Genomic DNA, 21,943 nt, shown 5'->3' on the forward strand with positions numbered 1-21,943 from the left:
TTAACAAAGTGTCAAGAACCGGCTTTAAGTGATTACTCTAGGGATATACACTCCTGGAAATTGAAATAAGAACACCGTGAATTCATTGTCCCAGGAAGGGGAAACTTTATTGACACATTCCTGGGGTCAGATACATCACATGATCACACTGACAGAACCACAGGCACATAGACACAGGCAACAGAGCATGCACAATGTCGGCACTAGTACAGTGTATATCCACCTTTCGCAGCAATGCAGGCTGCTATTCTCCCATGGAGACGATCGTAGAGATGCTGGATGTAGTCCTGTGGAACGGCTTGCCATGCCATTTCCACCTGGCGCCTCAGTTGGACCAGCGTTCGTGCTGGACGTGCAGACCGCGTGAGACGACGCTTCATCCAGTCCCAAACATGCTCAATGGGGGACAGATCCGGAGATCTTGCTGGCCAGGGTAGTTGACTTACACCTTCTAGAGCACGTTGGGTGGCACGGGATACATGCGGACGTGCATTGTCCTGTTGGAACAGCAAGTTCCCTTGCCGGTCTAGGAATGGTAGAACGATGGGTTCGATGACGGTTTGGATGTACCGTGCACTATTCAGTGTCCCCTCGACGATCACCAGTGGTGTACGGCCAGTGTAGGAGATCGCTCCCCACACCATGATGCCCGGTGTTGGCCCTGTGTGCCTCGGTCGTATGCAGTTCTGATTGTGGCGCTCACCTGCACGGCGCCAAACACGCATACGACCGTCATTGGCACCAAGGCAGAAGCGACTCTCATCGCTGAAGACGACACGTCTCAATTCGTCCCTCCATTCACGCCTGTCGCGACACCACTGGAGGCGGGCTGCACGATGTTGGGGCGTGAGCGGAAGACGGCCTAACGGTGTGCGGGACCGTAACCCAGCTTCATGGAGACGGTTGCGAATGGTCCTCGCCGATACCCCAGGAGCAACAGTGTCCCTAATTTGCTGGGAAGTGGCGGTGCGGTCCCCTACGGCACTGCGTAGGATCCTACGGTCTTGGCGTGCATCCGTGCGTCGCTGCGGTCCGGTCCCAGGTCGACGGGCACGTGCACCTTCCACCGACCACTGGCGACAACATCGATGTACTGTGGAGACCTCACGCCCCACGTGTTGAGCAATTCGGCGGTACGTCCACCCGGCCTCCCGCATGCCCACTATACGCCCTCGCTCAAAGTCCGTCAACTGCACATACGGTTCACGTCCACGCTGTCGCGGCATGCTACCAGTGTTAAAGACTGCGATGGAGCTCCGTATGCCACGGCAAACTGGCTGACACTGACGGCGGCGGTGCACAAATGCTGCGCAGCTAGCGCCATTCGACGGCCAACACCGCGGTTCCTGGTGTGTCCGCTGTGCCGTGCGTGTGATCATTGCTTGTACAGCCCTCTCGCAGTGTCCGGAGCAAGTATGGTGGGTCTGACACACCGGTGTCAATGTGTTCTTTTTTCCATTTCCAGGAGTGTAGTACAACCCTCTAGGAATCGCTCACATAGGGAACGCGATGATAAGATTAAAATAATTACTGCACGCACAGAGGCAAACAACCATCCTTCTGCAACTTGCACGAAAATGCTGTGAGGCGACGCGTGCATTTGTTTGCACTTATAATAACAGTTCTTACGTCTTGACCAAACTTTTATTCCCAGAATGAAGCTATGGAGGAGAGCTTCTGCGAAGTTTGGAAGGAGACGAGGTACTGGCGGATTTAAAGCTGTGAGGACGGGTCGTGAGTCGTGTTTGGGTAGCTCAGCTCGTGGAGCACTTGACCGCGAAAGGCAAAGGTCCCGAGTTCGAGTTTCGGTCCGGCACACAGTTTTAATCTGCCAGGAAATTTCACACTTTTATTTTTCCAACACACTTGGCTTCCAAAATTTTCACTTGGTAGCAGTTTCCACTTGTCCCGTGATTGAGAATGTTGACGTGATACAGTGTATCTATTAGGTCTACAACTTCGCTTCCGCCGTTTGGCAATAGACGGCAGTAGCGGCAAGTGGGGTTCGGGTGGTTGGTCATAGGCGTAATACAAGAAGCTTAGGCAACTGTACCGAGCGAGGTGGCGCAGTGGTTAGCACACTGGACTCGCATTCGGGAGGACGACGGTTCAATCCCGTCTCCGGCCATCCTGATTTAGGTTTTCCGTGATTTCCCTAAATCGCTTCAGGCAAATGCCGGGATGGTTCCTTTGAAAGGGCACGGCCGATTTCCTTCCCCATCCTTCCCTCACCCGAGCTTGCGCTCTGTCTCTAATGACCTCGTTGTCGACGGGACGTTAAACACTAATCTCCTACTCCTCCTTAGGCAACTGTAAACATAATGCCATAAAAATGTTAGTCGATTTGAGATTGCATCATAAGGTTATTCTCGATTAAGTACATCATGTACCCATTTCTCGCCATTTGCGGGAAGTTTTAATTTTATGCTTTAACATGAAGAAATCTGCGGCTGTGGCTCTTAAAATGCTGGGTAAGACCAATGGTGAGGGAACTATTAATGGAAGAACGTGCAGAGAATGTTTTCAACGCCTTAAGAACGGTGATTTTAGTCTCGTAGACCGACATGGCGGTGGAAGACAGAACGTTTTCGTAGCTACTAAAACAGATGAAGAAAGTCACAGGACATCATTATCGAAAGCAACTGATGCGTTCGAGCCCAGCACTGAAACACAAACGGCCACAATACAGCGATAGGTAAAGGTAATTTTGTAGCAGGTCAGTGCTCGACCCAATGTAGCAAACCCGTCAAAATATACATGGGAACGTTGAAATGAGAATTCCTATCCCTCCCGCTGTATTCTCCATACGTTGCTCTCTCTGACTACCACCTTTTTCGATCAGTGGCATACAGCCTGGCTGACCAGCACTTCCGATCATATGAAAAAGTGCAAAATTGAATCGATTCATGGATCCCCACAAAAGACGCCCAGTCCTTCCACCACGGGATTCGTATGCTGTGCGAAAGATGGGAGAATGTAGTGGCCAACCATGGCAACAGTATGAATCATAATTTTCACAATAAAGCCCCGAACTTCGAGAAAAATGGCGGAAGCAAATTTGTAGACATAGTAATAAACAATTTTATATGACTGAGGTAACACTGGTAAGCTAGGAAGCCATATTCTAGTCGTTGTATTATGTCTGTTATCAGTAGTGAAATCTATCATACTTTCATATCTTCTGATACCAGTTTTGTGTTATATTTTGTAGTCTTTGAAAATGACGGAAAGTCGAGACGCCTAAGGTGTTGTTGGAAAAATAAAAGTGTGGCCAAGGCATAAGAAAAGTTATTAAAAATCATGCTTCCCGCGCCCCATATGTGAATGGAACACGAAGAAACCCTAGTAACTAGTGCGATAAGATGTACCCTCTGCCTTGCACCTCACGGTAGCTTACAGAGTATAGATGTAGATGTATAACGAGAGTCCGAAGCCATAGGAATACAGAAAAGAAATCAACTGCCGACAAGGTATGTGAAACCTCGAACACTAGAATGACCAACAGAGGAAATGGCAGGGGTGTACAGTTTCGGGCTGGTCTCGAAAAGGACCCCGTGTGAAGGTTTGCGGCCGCTTTCTCAGTCTAAGATGCTTCGCCAGAAGTCATACGTTTACTGACTACCATTTTAGCAGTTTATTTCCAGTTTATCTGTTCTCGAGAATGTCGTACTTGTTTTGAATTCTTCCGATTTCGGATTTATTCTCCAGAATTTGACGGAAGCTTTCCGTAGCTCGTGTTTTCCAGTCGTCTCTTCTTCTTAACCAGGAGGCACGGATTCCAGCTGACATTGCAAGTACCGATATCCCATTAAAGCTGGCACGTCGTATCATGAAGTAATTGACGCTCAGTGCCGCCAGAGCTATTTAGCAACAAGTTGAAATCAAACTTTCTAACATGGTTCTTTACAGTTGACTAGAAAATGATACTCATATCCTTTCTTATCCACTTTTTTCTAGTACTGCTGATCCCTTTCCACTTCAGCAGTAGGTAGGTTTTTGTTTTATCTGGGGCGTTTCACATTGTAAGATAATTCGTTCTGCAAACTTTCGCCGGCCGAAGTGGCCGTGCGGTTAAAGGCGCTGCAGTCTGGAACCGCAAGACCGCTACGGTCGCAGGTTCGAATCCTGCCTCGGGCATGGATGTTTGTGATGTCCTTCGGTTAGTTAGGTTTAACTAGTTCTAAGTTCTAGGGGACTAATGACCTCAGCAGTTGAGTCCCATAGTGCTCAGAGCCATTTGAACCATTTTTTTGCAAACTTTAGCGGCCGGAATAGGATCCTGTAGTTCACTGCGTCGTATTTAAGTAGAAGACATTATTATAGATCATCAAAAGAATTACAAACGCGTCGGGAAATAATAACAGAAATATTATAATCGGCAAACAAGTAATGTCAGATGAGAGTTATCAGTTGCGTTGCGAGATTTATTGCCGAAGATAACAGGTTTCACTTTATTTTTCATCCAATTATATGGTTTGGTCTGTTTAAGTGCAAGATGTATATTTTAACATCTTACTAATCCAGTGACCTGCTGCTGAGTTGTTGTGTGTTTAAAGCTACAACAATTGCGGCTGTCGCTGCATTTTTCCCCTTCGAGTACCGGCGGAGTGCTAATGTATGGCAACAGCGCAGCCGGGGAAGAACCATTCGTTGTGCAACTGCAGGAGTGGGAAGGCTGACGGAGAGCTGGTAAGTAGTCAGTGTGTATGTTGCATTCGAAGCTTAGTTGAGCAGCGAGCTTTGTCAGTGGTGCAGGGTTTGTTGCGATTAAGTAATTGTAACTATAATGTCGCAGGTGGCTTATACAGCACTACCAATGATTGATAACTTTGTGAACATTTCAACAACATTAAATGTTAGTGATTACGAGTCTTCGGGTACGCATCTTAGGATTTGTTATCGTGTGCGCTAGTTGCAGCATATTGATGCTTGATGTGTTTAGTAATTTGGTATTTATTTATTTTTTGTAGCCACAACGAGCTCAATGTCGAGCCCGAACATGTTTTCTGCCAGTTCACCAGATACTCCTGAATCATTTTTGTCACCCATTTTCACTATAAATCAGGAAGACCTTGGTGAGTAACTGTGCTATTAAATATTAGAACTAATTATATTTGACTGACACTTGGGTATTAAGTATGTAGCCTTCTATTTTATAAAACTGTGAATAGGTTATGTGTCACAGCTGATCTGTGTCTTAGGTTAGCGGATTTATTGTGTATCCTCTGTTTGATATTCTGCTGTCGAAAACAGCTATATTCGAGATAGACAGTAAATAGCAGCAGATCTCTTCTACCAGACAAATTTCAGAACAACTACTGCATCTAGATGCGAAACGTTTAAGTGTAGGAAGCGTCTGTCATATTCAAATAGAAATGTCTTGTGTAGAAGTGGTGGTATTTCTTTTATGAAGTGTCTTAAAAGTACGTGGAAGTCTTATTTGTTCTCTCTATTTGAGATGACTAGAATACGAAGGAATAGGTGAGACATCTTGAAGACTCGATTTAACGCCTCTCCCCGTGGCTTTGTTGTGGTACTTCCTAACACTTTGTGATTGTTACTCGAAATTAATTTTTTCCCCTAAATTTCTTTATGCTTACCCGGATTATTTAACGTGTTTGAATCATGCAAACACCTGCTAAAGGCTGTTTTATTTTCATGATCTAGCATAGAAAGTGTTAATTACGCATAAGGTGTATTTGTATTTATTTATTTATCCTGTGAATCACATATTGTACAAAGTACACATGATATAGGACAAGTCATTTTTCTTAACAAGTATGTAGTTTGGAGGAAAAAATAGGCAATGGACTGCCATTTAAAAAAATGTACATAAAATTGTTCGTTGATGAAACAAACAATTTACATGGGGAACTAAGAAACATGTAGGCAATGTAGTGCTACTTTAAATTTACACAAATAATCACTGAGATTACAGAATAGTGAAAATGTCAACTGGAAACACAACAGAAACATGTAGTCAATGTAGTGCTACTTTAAATTTACACAAATAATCACTGAGATTACGGAATAGTGAAAATGTCAACTGGAAACACAACAGAAGGACAATGTCATTTAAAAACTACATTAAACATGAAATTAACATTGAGATTTAACAGACAATTAAGTTTTAATACTAATAGAATGTGTACTTGTACATTCAAAAAGCGAGTTAAAAAATTTGGGGAAGTGAAACTGAAACATAGTTGTGTATAGTAGAAATTAGGTTATTATTTTGCCTACAGAATGTTTTACTCTAATCACAGTATTTTACAAAGGAACTTTATAATTTTTCATTTCCAGGAATTCTTGTACTGAATAGAAACAGTGCTTTGTCAGAAATGCCTTTAGTTTATTTTTAAATATTGGATCTGGAGCAGTTTTTATTTGTTCTGGAATTTTATTGTGTAATACAACACCCAGATGAGTTATATATTTTTGGTATGATGATGTCCTTTAAAAAATTTGATGGATATTAGATTGCCCTCTGGTATAATGAGTGTGTATATCATTGTTTTGGATTAATTTGCCTGTTCTTGAGAGGTATTCTCTGGTGAATAGGATTGTTTCTTGAATGAATAGGGATGGGATGCTTAGAACATAAAGTTTTATAAATTGATATTTACAGGATTCCAGCTTTTTGAGGCCACAGATTATCCCCAGTGCTCTTTTTTGTAGTTTAAATATATTTGTGCTGTGAGTTGAATTTCCCCAAAAGATGATTCCATAGCGGAGCAATGAGTGGAACTGTGCATGGTATGCTTGCATTAGTGTGGATTTACTTGTAGTAGATTTTAGTATTCTTAGTCCATAGCACAATGATGAGAGTTTCTTTGATAAGTTGTTTATATGTGTGTCGCATTTTAAATTTTGTTGCATTTACGTTTCCAATTTTATCATTATTTAACTTTACTTGGATTGTTTTTTGATTGGATGTGGGAATTAGATGGAAGTTGATACATTCAGTTTTCCCACTATTAACAATTAGGCCATTTTTGTTAAACCACTCAGAAAGATTTTTCATACAGTTATCAGATATTGTCTGAAGGGATTCAGGGCTAGATCCAGTCAACACTATGCTTGTATTATCAGCAAACAGGATAGTTTTTTGTGGGCTCATACGTTCAACAAGTTCATCTATGTAAATGAGGAAAAGTAATGGCCCTAGAACAGAACCCTGGGGAACACCATATCTTATTGTTCTTTCCTCCGAGAGGAATACTGTGTTGTTTATTTTATTCTGTACATTAATATCGTATTGAAGTGATACCTTCTGCCTGCGGTTTTGTAGGTAAGGGCATAGCCAGTTGTGAGCCACACCTCTTACTCCTCTTCTTTCCAATTTAGCAAGCAGTATTTTATGATCTAGTACGTCAAAGGCTTTAGAGAGTTCTAAGAAGATACCTGCAGCTATATTATGTTGGTCAATTGATTTCAGTATGTGGTCCAACAGTTCAAAAATTGCTGTCTGGGTGGATAAAGATTTACTAAAACCATGTTGTTGAATGCTGATTGGTGCATGGTTTTTTATGAAATTTATAAGCCTGTCATAAAAAAGTTTTTCCAGGATTTTTGAAAAGATGCGTAATATGGATAATGGTCTATAATTTGATACTAAATCAGGGGAACCTTTCTTTAGTAATGGTCAGACTTTAGCTATTTTGAGAGCATCTGGAAAAATGTCAGTTTTTAATGATTGGTTGTAGATGGTTAATAATGGCTTTACTATATGGGGAGCACACACCTTTAATATGAGGTCAGATACTTCATCATAGCCACTAGAGATTTTATTGGGTAACAATTTTATTATGTTCCTAATTTCATCAGGGTTTGTTTCATAAACAAACATTAGTGCTGTTTGACGTATTGGTGGAATTGAAGAACGATACCTTGCAGTTTGCCTGAATGAGATCTTCTGCTAGTGAGGTGAAATATTCATTGAACTTGTTTACAACTGTGTATGGATCTGTGACCTTAGAGTCATTAAGTGTTAGAGAAATGTTTTCCTTTTTAGGTGTTGAACTACAAGTTTCTTTTTTAATAACTTTCCACATAGCTTTCATTTTGTTTGAAGAGTTTCTTATGAAATTGTCATTCCATAAAAGTTTTGCCTGTCTAATCACTCTAAGATAAGTTTTTTTTGTAGGCTTTACAATAGTCAGAAAATTCTTCAGTGACTATGTATTTTTTGGAGCAATATTGGAGAAATCTGTTTCTCTCACTAGAAATTTTGATTCCTTTTGTGACCCACGACTTTCTATTTTGATTGCTTGAAGTTTTTGTTTCAAAAGGAAATGCTGTATTAAAGTAATAGAGGAAGGTGTTATGGAAGCTTAAGAACATATTATCAACAGTTGTTTGCATGTAAACACTGTCGCAATTTTCCTTAGCTAATAGGAAGTTAAAAATGCTAATATTGTCATCTGAAAAGTTTCTTCTTTGAAATGCTTTTTTGGGGCTGATTTTACTATTTTCCATGTCAACGCTTAGTAGCTGAGCATCATGGTCACTGTATCCGATGCTCAGTACTTCGCCAGTGAATTTGTAACCAATATCAGTTATGAAGATTTGATCAATCAGTATGCTCCGTTGATCTTGTTGGAGAGTGTATTGTGGGGATCATATTAAAGGATTTGGTCATGTTTAACAAATCAAGTTCAGTATTACTGTTTTTTGATAAATCAATGTTTAAATCGCCACAAAGTATTATTCTCATATTTAATGAGCTGACACTATTCAGCAGAACTTCTAATTTGGTCATAAAATTTGGAATATTACTACTTGGTGCTCTGTATACATTTATAATTATATAGTTTAGTTCAGGCAGCTTAACCATAGAAAGCTCAAATTCCTTATCTTCAGATAATGCAATCTGTTCATTTAGGCCTACCTCACTGAATTTTATCTGGTCCTTTACAAATATAGCAGTACCGCCATGTGTGGAGAAATTCCTACAATAAAAGCTTATTAATGAGTACCTTGGAATAGAGGTTGACTGAATTTCTTCTTTAGACAGCCAGTGTTCGGTAATACATATTACATCTGGATTTATTTGAGACTGAAGTAACACTTCCAGCATTTGAATCTTATTTCTGAATGACTGGACATTATGGTGTAATACAAGAAATGATGGACTTTGTGACTTTTCAGTTAAGGGTTTAATTAATTTCTTTTCTAAAGGTATTTCTGACACAGCACTTGCCCTAAAAAATTGGCCGAGATTTTATTTTTGTGTGTGGCTTCTTGCACGCAATTTTCAGTAGCAGAGATGGTTTTGAGTGGTTGACACAGTTCTGTTTCTATCAAAGCTTCTGTTTTTGGCCTAAACCATTTTGTAATTTGTGGTTGCTTGGCAATCTTGATACTTGGGGCTGATTTCTTCAGGATATGATTTCGGAGTTTTTCTACTATTTGGTCTTTTCCTAACATATTTAAATGTAGTCCATGAGCTGTATGAAATCTTCTTCCTAAATTGTATGTATCAATTATCTCTGTTATGAAATGTAAAACATATTTCTGATATCAGTTTGTTTGCAATGTAAATTTCTTGGTTGACACAGAACCAGGAAGGCAAATCATAACGAAGAGGAATGTTAACAACGAGTACATTTGTATGTAATAGGTTGTTTAAGCATTCCTTCATTTCTTTTGCAAACCCTTTTGTTTCATTCCTATATATATCGTTTGAACCACCTAGAAGCACGACAAAATCACAATTACTTAAGTGAGATACATCAGTAGAGTTTGTTAGTTTATTTACCTCACAAATCTGCGCTCCTGGCTTCACAAAACCTGTTACCATTAAATTACATTTATCTTTCAATAGTGCTGAAATTCCACGTCCATGACTGTCATCAAGCACACAAATTTTTTTGTTTATCACAGTTTTGGGGCTAGAAGGTTTTGAAACGTGTTTTTGCTGTGTAGATATAGTCTGTTTTTGCACATTCGGTAACCTTTTTTGATAACTATGAACCTGTGTTAATTTTGCGGTCTTGGGAGCAAATTTATCGTATGCAGCAGAAGTTTGTTTTTCACAATGACCATCGTTTTGTAGTAGGATATCGAATTTGTTTTTTTGAGCTATTACTGACGAAGAAACACTATTTACGATATCTGCACACTTTATTTTACACAGACTCTGTTGTGTAGGTTCCACATTTTGCTTAATAACAGGCTTTTCTTTCAAATGGTGCACGATTTGATCTTTTGTAGATAGGCCTACCGTTTTTTGGAGCACGGCAGGAGAATTTATTACTAAAGACGACGAAATGATTGCGCTATGGTTTGCGTTACTTGTACACCCAGAATGTGTTGGAAAACTTGAAATGGCGACGGAATCATCGGTTACTGTGTACACTTTATTTCTGTCGAATTCACTTACGCCTTGCTCAGCGATTTTTAGTTTTCCATGATCATTTTCAAGACATTTGAGTCTATCAGCTAACACTCTGTTTTCTGCCAAGGATCTGCGCACAATTTCTTGCAACGAATTAATAGTTTCAACTAGTTTTGCTTTGTCAGGATGGACTTCACATGTTACACACTTACATTTTGATTTGGATGATTTTTCACTGCAGGTTTTTTGCGTGGCACTAGACTTGAAACTTTGCGAAGCACTTTTGTTGATCATCTTCTTGCTGTTGATGCCAGATAACATTTGAAAATTCGAAATAACTGGAGGCACAAATTCACTAAACTTCTCAATCGCCGCCATCTTGCTCTACAGTTGGAGGAAAACAGAAATTCACTATAACACCATAATATAGGAAGCACTTTTCACATTGCCCGCGTATAGCCTACCTTGATTTGATTAAGATATTTTGTAATGTATAAGCTGCAGAAAACTCCAAACATATGAGACAGTATAAATGTAGCCTTCGTCAGGTATTTGAGTAGATGTCTTTGTTTGTTTGAATGCCTGTGTAAGTAGTAGCGTTTTCCTCCATATTACATTCCATACACAAGATTAAAATTGTAATGTTTACAAATGAGGCAGTATTTCATACCATAAGATAACCAGCAGCCCTGCCCCAAAATACAGCCAGGCTACTGTAGGCAGTTGCATACCTTGATGTACTTAACCTGTGTAACATCAGTAATATTTGATTAGTAGCAATGATCAGTGTATGTAATGAGCAGAAAGTTTATTCAAGTTTGGTTTTTCGATATATCTTTTTGATACCACGACACATTATGGAATGCAGTATCTTCCGTCTCAAGTAAAGTTGTTGAACTTGGGCTGGTGGATTCTGCAGGATCTATTACATTACATTAATACTTGTTACATACATTAATAATACGACATTCCATAATGATGTGGAAAGTGTCAGTTTAACGTAAGTTATCATTGCACAACTTAACATCTAAAAATTATTGAGTAGGAGTAGTTGTCATACAGAAATCCTTTTACTTTGTTTTTAAATGTTGGTTGGCTATCTGTTGGACTTTTAATGCAGTTTGACAAATGACCAATGATTTGTGTGGTAGCATAATCCACCCCTTTCTGTGCCAAAGTCAGATTTAACCCTGAATACTGAAGATCATCCTTTTTTTGTTAGTTTTATTTTTGAATCAGGATGGGCTATTGATGACGAATTTCTTAAGCGAAAATACGTATTGCGAAGGTACTGCGAGGATCCCGAGTTCCTTAAATGAATATCTGCAAGGTGATTTTGGGTTGGCTGCAGCTATTATTCTGATTACTTGTTTTTGTGCAACGAACATTTTCTCTCTTAATGATGAATTACCCTGCAATATGATGCCATATTAAAGCAGTAAATGAAAACAGGAATAGTAGGCTAATTTAGTGATAAGTTTATCACTGAAATTTGCAACAATCCTGATAGCATAAGTAACTGAATCTAACCATTTTAGCAGATCCTCAATGTGTGTCTTCCAATTCAATTTCTCATCAATGTACACGCCCAGAGATTTTGAATACTCTGCGTTAATGGTGTTCCACCATTCACTGTACAGAGTTGTGTATACTGTGTTTTCTCAAAATTTAGTGAGAGTCCATTTGCAGAGAACCGCATGTTAATTTTCTGAAAGAGATTATTTACAAATTCATCAGCTAATTCTTGTTTATGGAGTGTGATTACTTTACTTCTGTTGTCAGCAAAAAGAACTACCTTTGCATTTTTATGAATTTAGAATGGCAGGTCATTAACATATATATTGAGAACAATGTGGGACACCATTCATGATACCTCCCCAGTTAGAGGCCTGCTGATTTTTGCAGTCTGTCTGTACCATTAATTACAACCTACTACATTCTTCCAGTTAACATGAAGTAAACCATTTGTGCATTGTCCCACTCATACTACAACACTTAAGGTTGTCTAAAAGAATTTTATGACACACACAGTCAAAAGCCATTGAGAGCTCGCAAAATATCCCAACGGGTGACGTTCGGTTACTCAGGGCATTTAATATTTAATCAGTGAAAGCATATATAGCATTTTTTTGTTGAGCCTTTCTGAAAACCAAATTTACATTTTGTTAGCACATTTTTACAAATAGTGTATGTTAAGCTACTCTTGAATACATTAGTGTAAAAGTGTATGCCATATTTTCCTGCTCTGCTCAACTTGTACGAACATATATATACCGTTCAGTCAAAAATTAGTAATTAATTTAGACACCAGCATCAAGAGTAGCTTTGTGGGTTTCAAATATGTTTGGTGATGGTTATCTTAACAGTTCCACTCTTAATAAACTTACCAGTAAGGTAACAGTATCTCCACTTGATTAAATCTTGGCACTCCTAGTTTTAAGTTTTCCCCCTTTTAAGATGTTGTTGGGGCGTGGGGGAGACAAATCTGTTCTAATGTGGCTACTGTTACGCCATCCACCAGCAGGTTTGTGAGTGCATTTGTGTTTTTGTTGCATCCTACGCAGATGAACCTGTGACAGATTGGATGTCTCATTGCTCAGCCCATCTAAAAACAAAGGTCCTCTTCCTTTACAGTGTGCTCCCTACAGAACACAGATCATTTCAATTGTACTTTCATCAAATATGCCCTGTAATGAAATCAACACTACTGTAAATCTTACAACAACTCCCTGGAGTATAAAACGTGCACTGAGGCTGTTGCACTTTACTTATTAAGAACACTTATTGTCCCTTAGAAGGATTCCTTGTCCTGGTTCTTACACAGTGTTAAATGTTTAACAATGTTCTATAACTACACCACTTACTGTAGTTCCATGCCTGGAAAAAACATGGACGCACAGTGTAAACTGACACTTGCGCGGTGACTGGGGGGAGCGACTTCCAAGCAATTCTAGTAAAGTTGCTCCCATCTTCACTTTCATTCGAAAATTGTTACGGAAGGAATGTCAGTTTAAATTGCTGGCGGCTGTGGGACCCCTCATGACCCTTATGTGAGTACCATACATTGGAGGGTGTAGTATATTCCTAGGTTCACGATTTGAAGCCAGACTTGACTTGGGATATTTCTGTTGATCCATTGTGGATAAGGGACAGTAGCCGGGCAAATGTTTGCCAAGGAAAATCACCAAACATCCGTATGTTTTGAGAAGTATTTTATATAGATAGCCAGTTCTGTCATCTCAGTAATGCCATATTCAGGCCCCTATGCACTCCATGTATAGACAACCTGATATTGCAGTACTTCCATAAATGGAGCCAGTCACCAGCTATGCAAGTATCAGAGGAAATAATATGTTCTCTGTCTCCTTTTGTAATGTATACACACTGAATTTTACCAGTAAGCTTCTCATTGATGCACACTGCCTGGTTTTTGTGAATTACTTGTGTGGCTGAGCTACATCAGTTATCTTTGGACAGGTACAGTACTTCTACTTTCAGGTAGGCCTATTCCAGAGTTGTGATTGTTTACAGTGTTTTGTTGGCTGTAGTTTCATTGAACATTAATGAGTTTTTGTACACATTTATGCTCAATGTGTTAATGGTTGTTTCTGTTGAGGGTTAACTGGTAAACTCTTCACCAAGTTTGTATCCTCTGAAGATCTCTATGCATTTTGCTATATTTTCTTGTGTTGCAACTATCCAATATAATGTATTATCTTGCACAAACATTGTCACTCAGTTTTTGACATTATCTGCCAGAACATAGATAATAAGACTGGATGTATTTAGCTTTATTGAGGATCTCCTAAATTTACTGTCGCATATGATGAGTAATCAGCTGTTAACTTTGTTCTTTTGATGTTATCCAGCATTTGAAGTCACCCTCTTCCTTTCCCTCTATTACATGCAATATTTGCAACTCTTTATTGCAGACAGTTTCTTTGAAGCATGTTTCTCAGCCAAGCTGCCTACCGCATTCTCATCATTTCTGCTAGCTATTTTTCCCTCTTAGAAGTACAAACATATCAGTTACCAGCCTCTCTTTTTGTCATGAGAAACTCGTCATATATCCTGCTTATAAACTATCTTGGATATGCTTTTGATGACTTTTGCTTTATGATCATTAGGCCTTCGGCCGAGGCATATATCTTCACTTGGTGTCTCATCATCCAATGCTGGAAATGTGTCGTGTGGGTCCCCTGTGATTGACGTTTCACAGAAGCTGTGCTATTGATGTCTAATATCTTGTTATAATTTGGATTGATGACAAATTGGAAATGATTGACGCAGTGCTGTATCAGCTTGACACTTTTCCTTATTTATTGGGGCAGATAGTATTATGATGATCAGTTTGTCAAGGATAATTTATACAGGTAATTCACCAAATGATAGTTCAAAACTACACTGTACTTGATAGTGGTCAAAATTTTTTCTGCACGGTTCTAATGCCTACACAACATTAAAAAAAATTGTTGAACTGTTCACTACATGGTGAAGGACAGAAAATTAATCTCTGACGGACTTTTAATATGGAGATTTTCATGTGTAGGCACTGTATTGTAAATAATTTTCTATACCACCACAAGGATACCCAGTTCCCGCCAAAAATGACTAATATATGTAATTTTGTAGACAGAATGATCAGCAGACAAGCATTTTTGTGTAGTGCAAGTGCGTATTTTTGTGATAAGAAGAATTAGCCTACGTAGGCCTAACTGAATTTGGAAATAAGCTCTAGTTACAGACGGAAGAATATAGAAGACAAGAACTTTCATTATAAATAACATTCGAAAGAAATGTTTACTGAAGTGAGTAATCAAGGGCTTTCAGGTGAGTTTGCTGCTGCATTCAGAATTATGTGTCAGCTCACTTCAAATTGTGTGTCCATGTATTTGTCCAGCATCTTAAACAGCATATATAGCAACAAAAATAATAAATTTTTAAAAATAAAATTGGATAGATAAAGAATCTATTTGCAACTGTTTATAAATAGTTTTTAATGTTTGTAAACAGTTTGAATGCTAAGCCTGTATGAGCTGTTAGAGAAATATGCCTTGGACCACAGTCTATTTCCATAAAATAAATAAATTATCAAGAATATAAATACTGATGGTGTAAACCTGCATTGTGTGATTATCTTGGTTTTATTGTTGCACCTTCGCTGATCACTGATGTCCAGTGGTGCAAAAATGAAATAAATTGTTCTCAGTGGTGTATTTACTTGCTCCCTTTTCCTTTCACTCACTAAAGAACAGCATACTACCTGAAAGTGTCTTCTACCTGTGATGAACATTAGTGAATGTATCAGTTTTGCGAGATTTTTAATTGTACAGCAAATTTTGGTAATACTTCTGCTCTGTCTGTCGCTATGTTGAAGCGTGCCTCACATACTGATGTTTTATCTATTTGCAGGTTTTAATTTGCCATGTCTGGGCCAACCTCATTTGGAAATAGTGGAACAACCGGTTGATAAATTCAGATTTCGATATAAGTCAGAAATGATGGGAACTCACGGGAGCATCTTAGCGAAAAGCTCTGACAAATCCAGGAAAAGAGTTTATCCTACTGTTCGGGTAAGTGAGTAGTATTTAATTTAACATCAGTGAAATTGTGCTTTTGGAAATCTCATAATTGAAATATTTTTTTCAGCTTGGTGTCTTACAGAAACTGAAGTTAGTACTTCTGTTTGTTCCCCTCTGACAGTTTGTATATCTTTGGTTTTCTGATACAGCAACATCGGTCCAAATCTGTGACTATATCCAGTTTAGGGTAAATGGTATATATTGGACCCCACTGGCACTTTCCAGTATAATGTGGACATAGACAGTAGGCTTCACTACCGATCAGTTTGTTACCACAACCTTTATTGGCTTTCATATTTTTTGGCTTTGCCAGCTCACAACCGGATTGTCAACTTTAAGCCTGACTAAGATCTCAGGCTGCGATACAGATCAGTGTATCACCTCAATAAAGATGAGTGCATCACCACAACAAAGATGTGGGGCAGAGAGGGGGGGGGGGGGTCGCCTCCAGTACCAAACTTTGGGGAGGGGGCCACTCCAGTACCAAACTTTAACCGTTGCTGAATGCATGATGAATGTACATACATCAAGTGTCAGTGAAGAAAGTCAATGGATCAGCTACATGTACTCGTGATTTTCCAAGAGTTTGTGTGTTCTATGGCATGAAAAAGTGCAGTAGCACAGGAGGATCAAGATTTTTTTATACTTATTGCTAAGCATATTTCATTAGTATATATAAAACATTTAATTTTATATTACTACTTTGAATATACATTGAAGCACCAAAGAAACTGGTATAGGCATGAATATTCAAATACAGAGATATGTAAACAGGCAGAGTGTGGCACTGCGGTTGGCAACTCCTGTATAAAACAACAAATGTCTGTTGCAGTTCTTAGATCAGTTACTGCTGCTACAATGGCAGATTTAAGTGAGTTTGAATGTGGTGTTAATAGTTGGTGCATGCACAAGCAATAGGACACAGGATCTCTCAGGTAGCGATGAAGTGGAGATTTTTCCGAATGACCATTTCACAAGTGTGCCGTGAATATCAGGAATCTGGTAAAGCATGAAAGCTCCAATATCGCTGCGGACAAAAAAAATCCTGCAAGAACGGGACCAACGATGACTGAAGAGAATACATAAGTGCAACCCTTCTGCAAATTGCTGCAGATTTCAATGCTGGGCCATCAATAAGTGTCAGCATGTGAACCATTCAACAAAACATTATTGACAATTGCTTTCTGAACCGAAGTCCCACTTGTGTGCCCATGATGGCTGCACAACACAAAGCTTCACACATCGGCTGGCCTGTTGAAACTGACATTGTACTGTTGACGACTGGAAACATGTTGCCTGGTCGGACAAGTCTCATTTCAAATTCTTTTGAGCAGATGGACATTGTTGAATGGATGTGGAGACAACCTCAGAATCCATGGACCCTGCATGCCAGCAGGTGACTGTTCAAGCTGGTGGAGGCTCTGTAATGATGTGGGGTGTGGGCAGTAAGTAAGCATCCTGTCTAATGACCTGCACCCATTCATGTAGGGTCTGAATCAGAGGCTCAGGTGGTTCTGTGACCGTGTAGGCTGCAGATTCCTTTACTTGCGCCATGGGGTGGTGGGTTTCTGGGTTCTGCTTAATAGGTCAGGAGTCCACTATACACAGGAGGTGGCTACACGGGTAGCGGGGCCTGTGTGGAAGGGACTGGGCGGTTTTTTTAGGTTAGAGGGTCTCAGGGAACCACAGAAGGGGCGTCCATCAGAAAGTGGGCAGGTAAAACACAGTAAGGTAGTTGTAGAAACGATTGGTATTGTCGTTGTAAATTGTCGTAGCTGTGTTGGGAAAGAACCAGAGCTCCAAGTCCTAATAGAAAGCACTGAAGCTGAAATAGTTGTAAGTACAGAGAGCTGGCTAAAGCCGGAAATAAGTTCAGCCGAAATTTTTTCAAACGATCTAACAGTGTTCAGAAAGGATAGATTAAATACAGTTGGTGGAGGAGTATTTATTGCTGTCAGAGGTAGTTTGCCTTGTAGCGAAATTGAAGTAGATAGTTCATATGAAATAGTGTGGGTAGAGGTTATACCTGACAATTGGACTAAACTATTAATTGGATCTTTTTACCGACCCCCCGACCCAGAAGACATAGTCGCTGAAGAGTTCAAAGAAAACCTGAGTCTCATTTCAAATAAGTACCCCGCTCATACAATTATAGTCGGTGGTGACTTCAATCTACCCTCGATCTGCTGGAAACATTCTACATTTAAGGCCGGTGGCAGGCATAAAACATCATCCGAAATTGTACTGAATGCTTTCTCAGGAAATTATTTTGAACAATTAGTTCATGAGCTCACTCAAAGTGTAAATGATTGCTAAAGCGTACTTGACCTTTTAGCAACAAATAATCGTGGACAAATAGTGAGTGTTGTGACGAATACAGGGATTAGCGACCACAAGGCAGTTGCTGCTAGGCTGAATACCGTAACACCTACAACCATCAGAAAGAAACACAAAGTATATCTGTTTAAAAAAGCTGATAAAAATGCTCTTAACGCCTTTTTAAGAGGCAGTCTTCACTCCTTCCAATCTGATGATGTAAGTGTAGAAAAGTTGTGGAATGTTTTCAAAGAGATAGTATCAACAGCAATTGAGAGATTGTGCGTCACAGGCCGCCACCCCAAAGTCATCTTTGTCGACGTGGCCTTTGCCTGAGAAGCCCTGGGAGCGTATTCATGCTGACTTTGCAGGACCGTTTTTAGGTACTTATTGGCTTCTCGTTATTGACGCCTACTCTAACTTTCCTTTCATTGTCCGTTGCACGTCGCCTACCACCGCGGCAACCACCAATGCTCTAGCTCGCATTTTCTCTTTGGAAGGCCTTCCCTCTACTCTTGTTACTGATAATGGTCTGCAATTTGCCTCTTCCAATTTTGCGGATTTTTGTGCCCGTCACGGCGTCATACATGTCACGGCCCCTCCGTTCCATCCAAAGTCAAACGGTGAGGCTGAACGACTGGGCTGCACATTTAAGGCTCAGATGAGAAAACTCCTGTCTACTTCTGCTGCTGATGATGCGATTCTCCAATTTCTGGCTTCTTACCGTTTCACCCCCATGGGCGACCACAGCCCGGCTGAGCTCTTACATGGCTGACAGCCCCGCACGCTACTTCATCTTCTGCAACCTTCCACCTCAGGGCCGCAGGTGCCTTCACTTGGCCGATTCACCACCGGCGACCTTCTATGGGTCAGGGGATATGGCAGGTGGCCAAAATGGAGTCCTGGCCGCATCTTACAACACCGTGGCCGACGCCTGTATGAAATCCAGACGGACACGGGTGTTGCAGTGCGTCATTCGGACCAGCTATGGCCTTGTGTGGTGGGAACGCCTGTTCCGGATGCCGCTACCCCACCTTCGGCGCTCCCTGACGCTCACGATCCTCGAATCTCTCATTACTCACAACGCAATCCTCTCTCCATCATATCGGTGCCAGCACAAGAACTGACGCCAACAGGGGACTTGCCCATGCAGGAACCAGTTGACCATCATGTGTCGAAGCAACTCTACTTGCCTCCTACTCCTACGGACGCGGACTCATCGCCCATGTCTCCTGTTATAACAACCTGACTTGCCGCAACGTGCGGATTGGTGTACGGGGCCCCAGAAGATTCGACCCCCACGTCTGCTGTCATCTCGACCTGTTATCATCGGGGACACTCCCGTCCGTATGGGAAACTTCCTCCTCAAGACTTTACGGCCAGTCAAACAACACCTATGGACATTAGCAATCTACAGGCCACCTCCATCAAGACCTGTGCAAAAACTTCAAAGGGGGGAAAAGTGTTGTGACGCGCCGATTTTTCAAAATGCTGCTGTGCTGTTACGCGCATCCTCTACATGCGGCGCTGTCTGCCAGCCATGTAGCAGCAGCCAGCCAGCCAGCCAGCGGCCGCTAGACTCGGACTCAGTTGTGATCTGACTGTTAAAGTGACACATGTCTTACTCTGTTAACTTGATCTGTGACTTTCAGGTATTGCGTCGCCCTTGAAATATATTTGTTCAACTTGAAGTCATAACACCATTTTCAATAAGCTACCACAAGAATTAAAAAATCTTAGCAGTAATCAAAGTGTTTTCAAATCGAAGCTGAAGAGTTTCCTTATGTTTTATTGTTGATTGTAGTTACATCAAGTTGTGGCTTGTCTTTTTTTGGGTTTGTAAACATTTTATTTTATCTGTTAATACTCTTCTGTTGTAATATCATGTACAGACATGTTCCATGACCTCGGAGATTTGCTCTTCAATTTGGTCTTATGGAACTTGCATCAGTGCTCTCTGCTACAGAAGTGGTTTGTTATTTGTTTTTTCATAGTAGTGACTTTCATAAATTAATAAGTAGGCCTAAGCATGCTTGCCCTGTGAGCGTTCATTTTTGGACAAAGCTTATGTACGTTAGTAAATTACAAAATCAGCTTAATAACCGATTAATGACTTTACAGCTCTTTTCTGTTGAATAGTCTTTAAAATGAATGAAAAATTTATGTCCAATATGATATAACCTTGTTAAAATATGGAGAGCTAGTTTAATTCCAGGATATTTTATTTTTTATTTTCTTGCATTGTCAGTTAATATGTCGGAAAAAGCTTATTTGAGGTGTCCAGAAGAAAAATGCAGTGAGTGAATTAGAACATTTTTTTTCCCCAGGGAATTCCAAAAACTTCTTACCTCCTTCGTATGACAGATTCTAGAAATTCCTTTTCTTCCCTGAAATATTTGGCTTTTCTTTCACTAGTTGTAACTTATGATAATTTGGATTTGCCGAGTTTTCCTCCGTTTCTATGGATCTACAGAGTTTTGCTTCTTTAGAGGTGGATATACATCTGTTTATCATGATGTAACAATAAAAACGCACTTCAAGCTTACCCGGCAGAAGATTTGTAATTAATCTTCACAGGTTTGGCACCGGTTGACGTGCAAATTCTGTGATAGTTTTCCGTGACAGCTGTCTTGACATTTTCATATGGTTCAACCTTGCTGGTGGCTAGGTACTTCTTATAACCCGTTAAGACTATTTACTACAATAAAAAGACACATTAGTACTGGTACAAAGGAGAAAAGAAAACATTTTGATGACTACAGTAGACTGTAATAACAAAGTATGTAACATTAAACAAAAGTTTGAAAGCTGTTAAAGTGTCCGAGGCTTAAGAGTCCTTTCCTTTCCTGTCCCGTCCCTTCGAAAGTACACTGACAACTTATTATCCTCCAGGTGAATTTTAGAGCCTGTGTCCTCTCGTGCGTTGTTCACAACAATAACTTAATATTATTGTAGAAAGCTGGAGTTTTGTTTTGTTTCCAAGTCTGCCCGAAATGCGTTTCGAGCAGGAAATCAGTGTCCCTCACTTCTGATTCCTTTAAGGCCATTTCAATTCTGGTAACACTTGGCTTCCAGATCAAGTAGGCTCTGCCTTGTCTGCACATTCCTCTTCCTTAACCAGTATTCATTCTGTAGGCCACTTCACATGTTCCAGTGCGTTTCCCTGTTAACGTCTGGTGATCACATGGGGCAAATCTGAAGTGCCCAACATAGATTGTAGACAGCTATTCCTAATTGGAAAACTGTTCTATGATCCTTGAACACTTCATTTTACTTGCTTGATGAGGTAATTGTGGGCGTAGACATGAGAACCTTTTCTATTTGACCAAAAATTCTGGCCACAGAAGCAGCAGCTGTCACGCCATTCGCCAGCTGGCATCAGCCACTGCCGACGAAACAGAGGCAGGCCTTATGAATGGCCAAAAATTAACCCACAGAAGGTGTGTCCAGCTCAAGTCTGGCACACACTGTGGGTGGTGGGAGCAGGACCTACAAATATAGTCGGCTGTGCAGATGATGAGAACCAGCAGAATGCAAATGAAGCCAGCTCCTGTCCAGCACTCCCTCCCAGGCAGTCGGAACATTGGCTTCCACCCTTCATCGTGGAGGTAGAGGAGGACTACAAAGGATTATTGCAGCACCCCAAACGATTGATGACAGCAGTCTTGACTGTAAGGGCTGCAGGCGATGACAATGTGAAAGTCCA

At 40.4% G+C, this 21,943-nt stretch overlaps 1 protein-coding gene across 1 annotated transcript in view; it reads left to right on the forward strand.

Moving 5' to 3' along the window:
- Positions 1-4,702: 4,702 nt before the first annotated feature.
- LOC124597229 (nuclear factor NF-kappa-B p110 subunit) overlaps positions 4,703-21,943 on the forward strand; it is a 100,860-nt gene continuing 83,619 nt past the window's right edge. The window contains exons 1-3 of the mRNA XM_047135925.1: positions 4,703-4,877; positions 4,971-5,075; positions 15,752-15,912. Of these exons, the coding sequence (XP_046991881.1) occupies positions 4,787-4,877; positions 4,971-5,075; positions 15,752-15,912 (357 nt within the window). The 5' untranslated portion in view covers positions 4,703-4,786. The remainder of the gene's footprint in view (positions 4,878-4,970; positions 5,076-15,751; positions 15,913-21,943) is intronic.

This window comes from Schistocerca americana, chromosome 1, assembly GCF_021461395.2.
Source record: "Schistocerca americana isolate TAMUIC-IGC-003095 chromosome 1, iqSchAmer2.1, whole genome shotgun sequence".
Classification (NCBI taxonomy): Eukaryota; Metazoa; Arthropoda; class Insecta; order Orthoptera; family Acrididae; genus Schistocerca; species Schistocerca americana.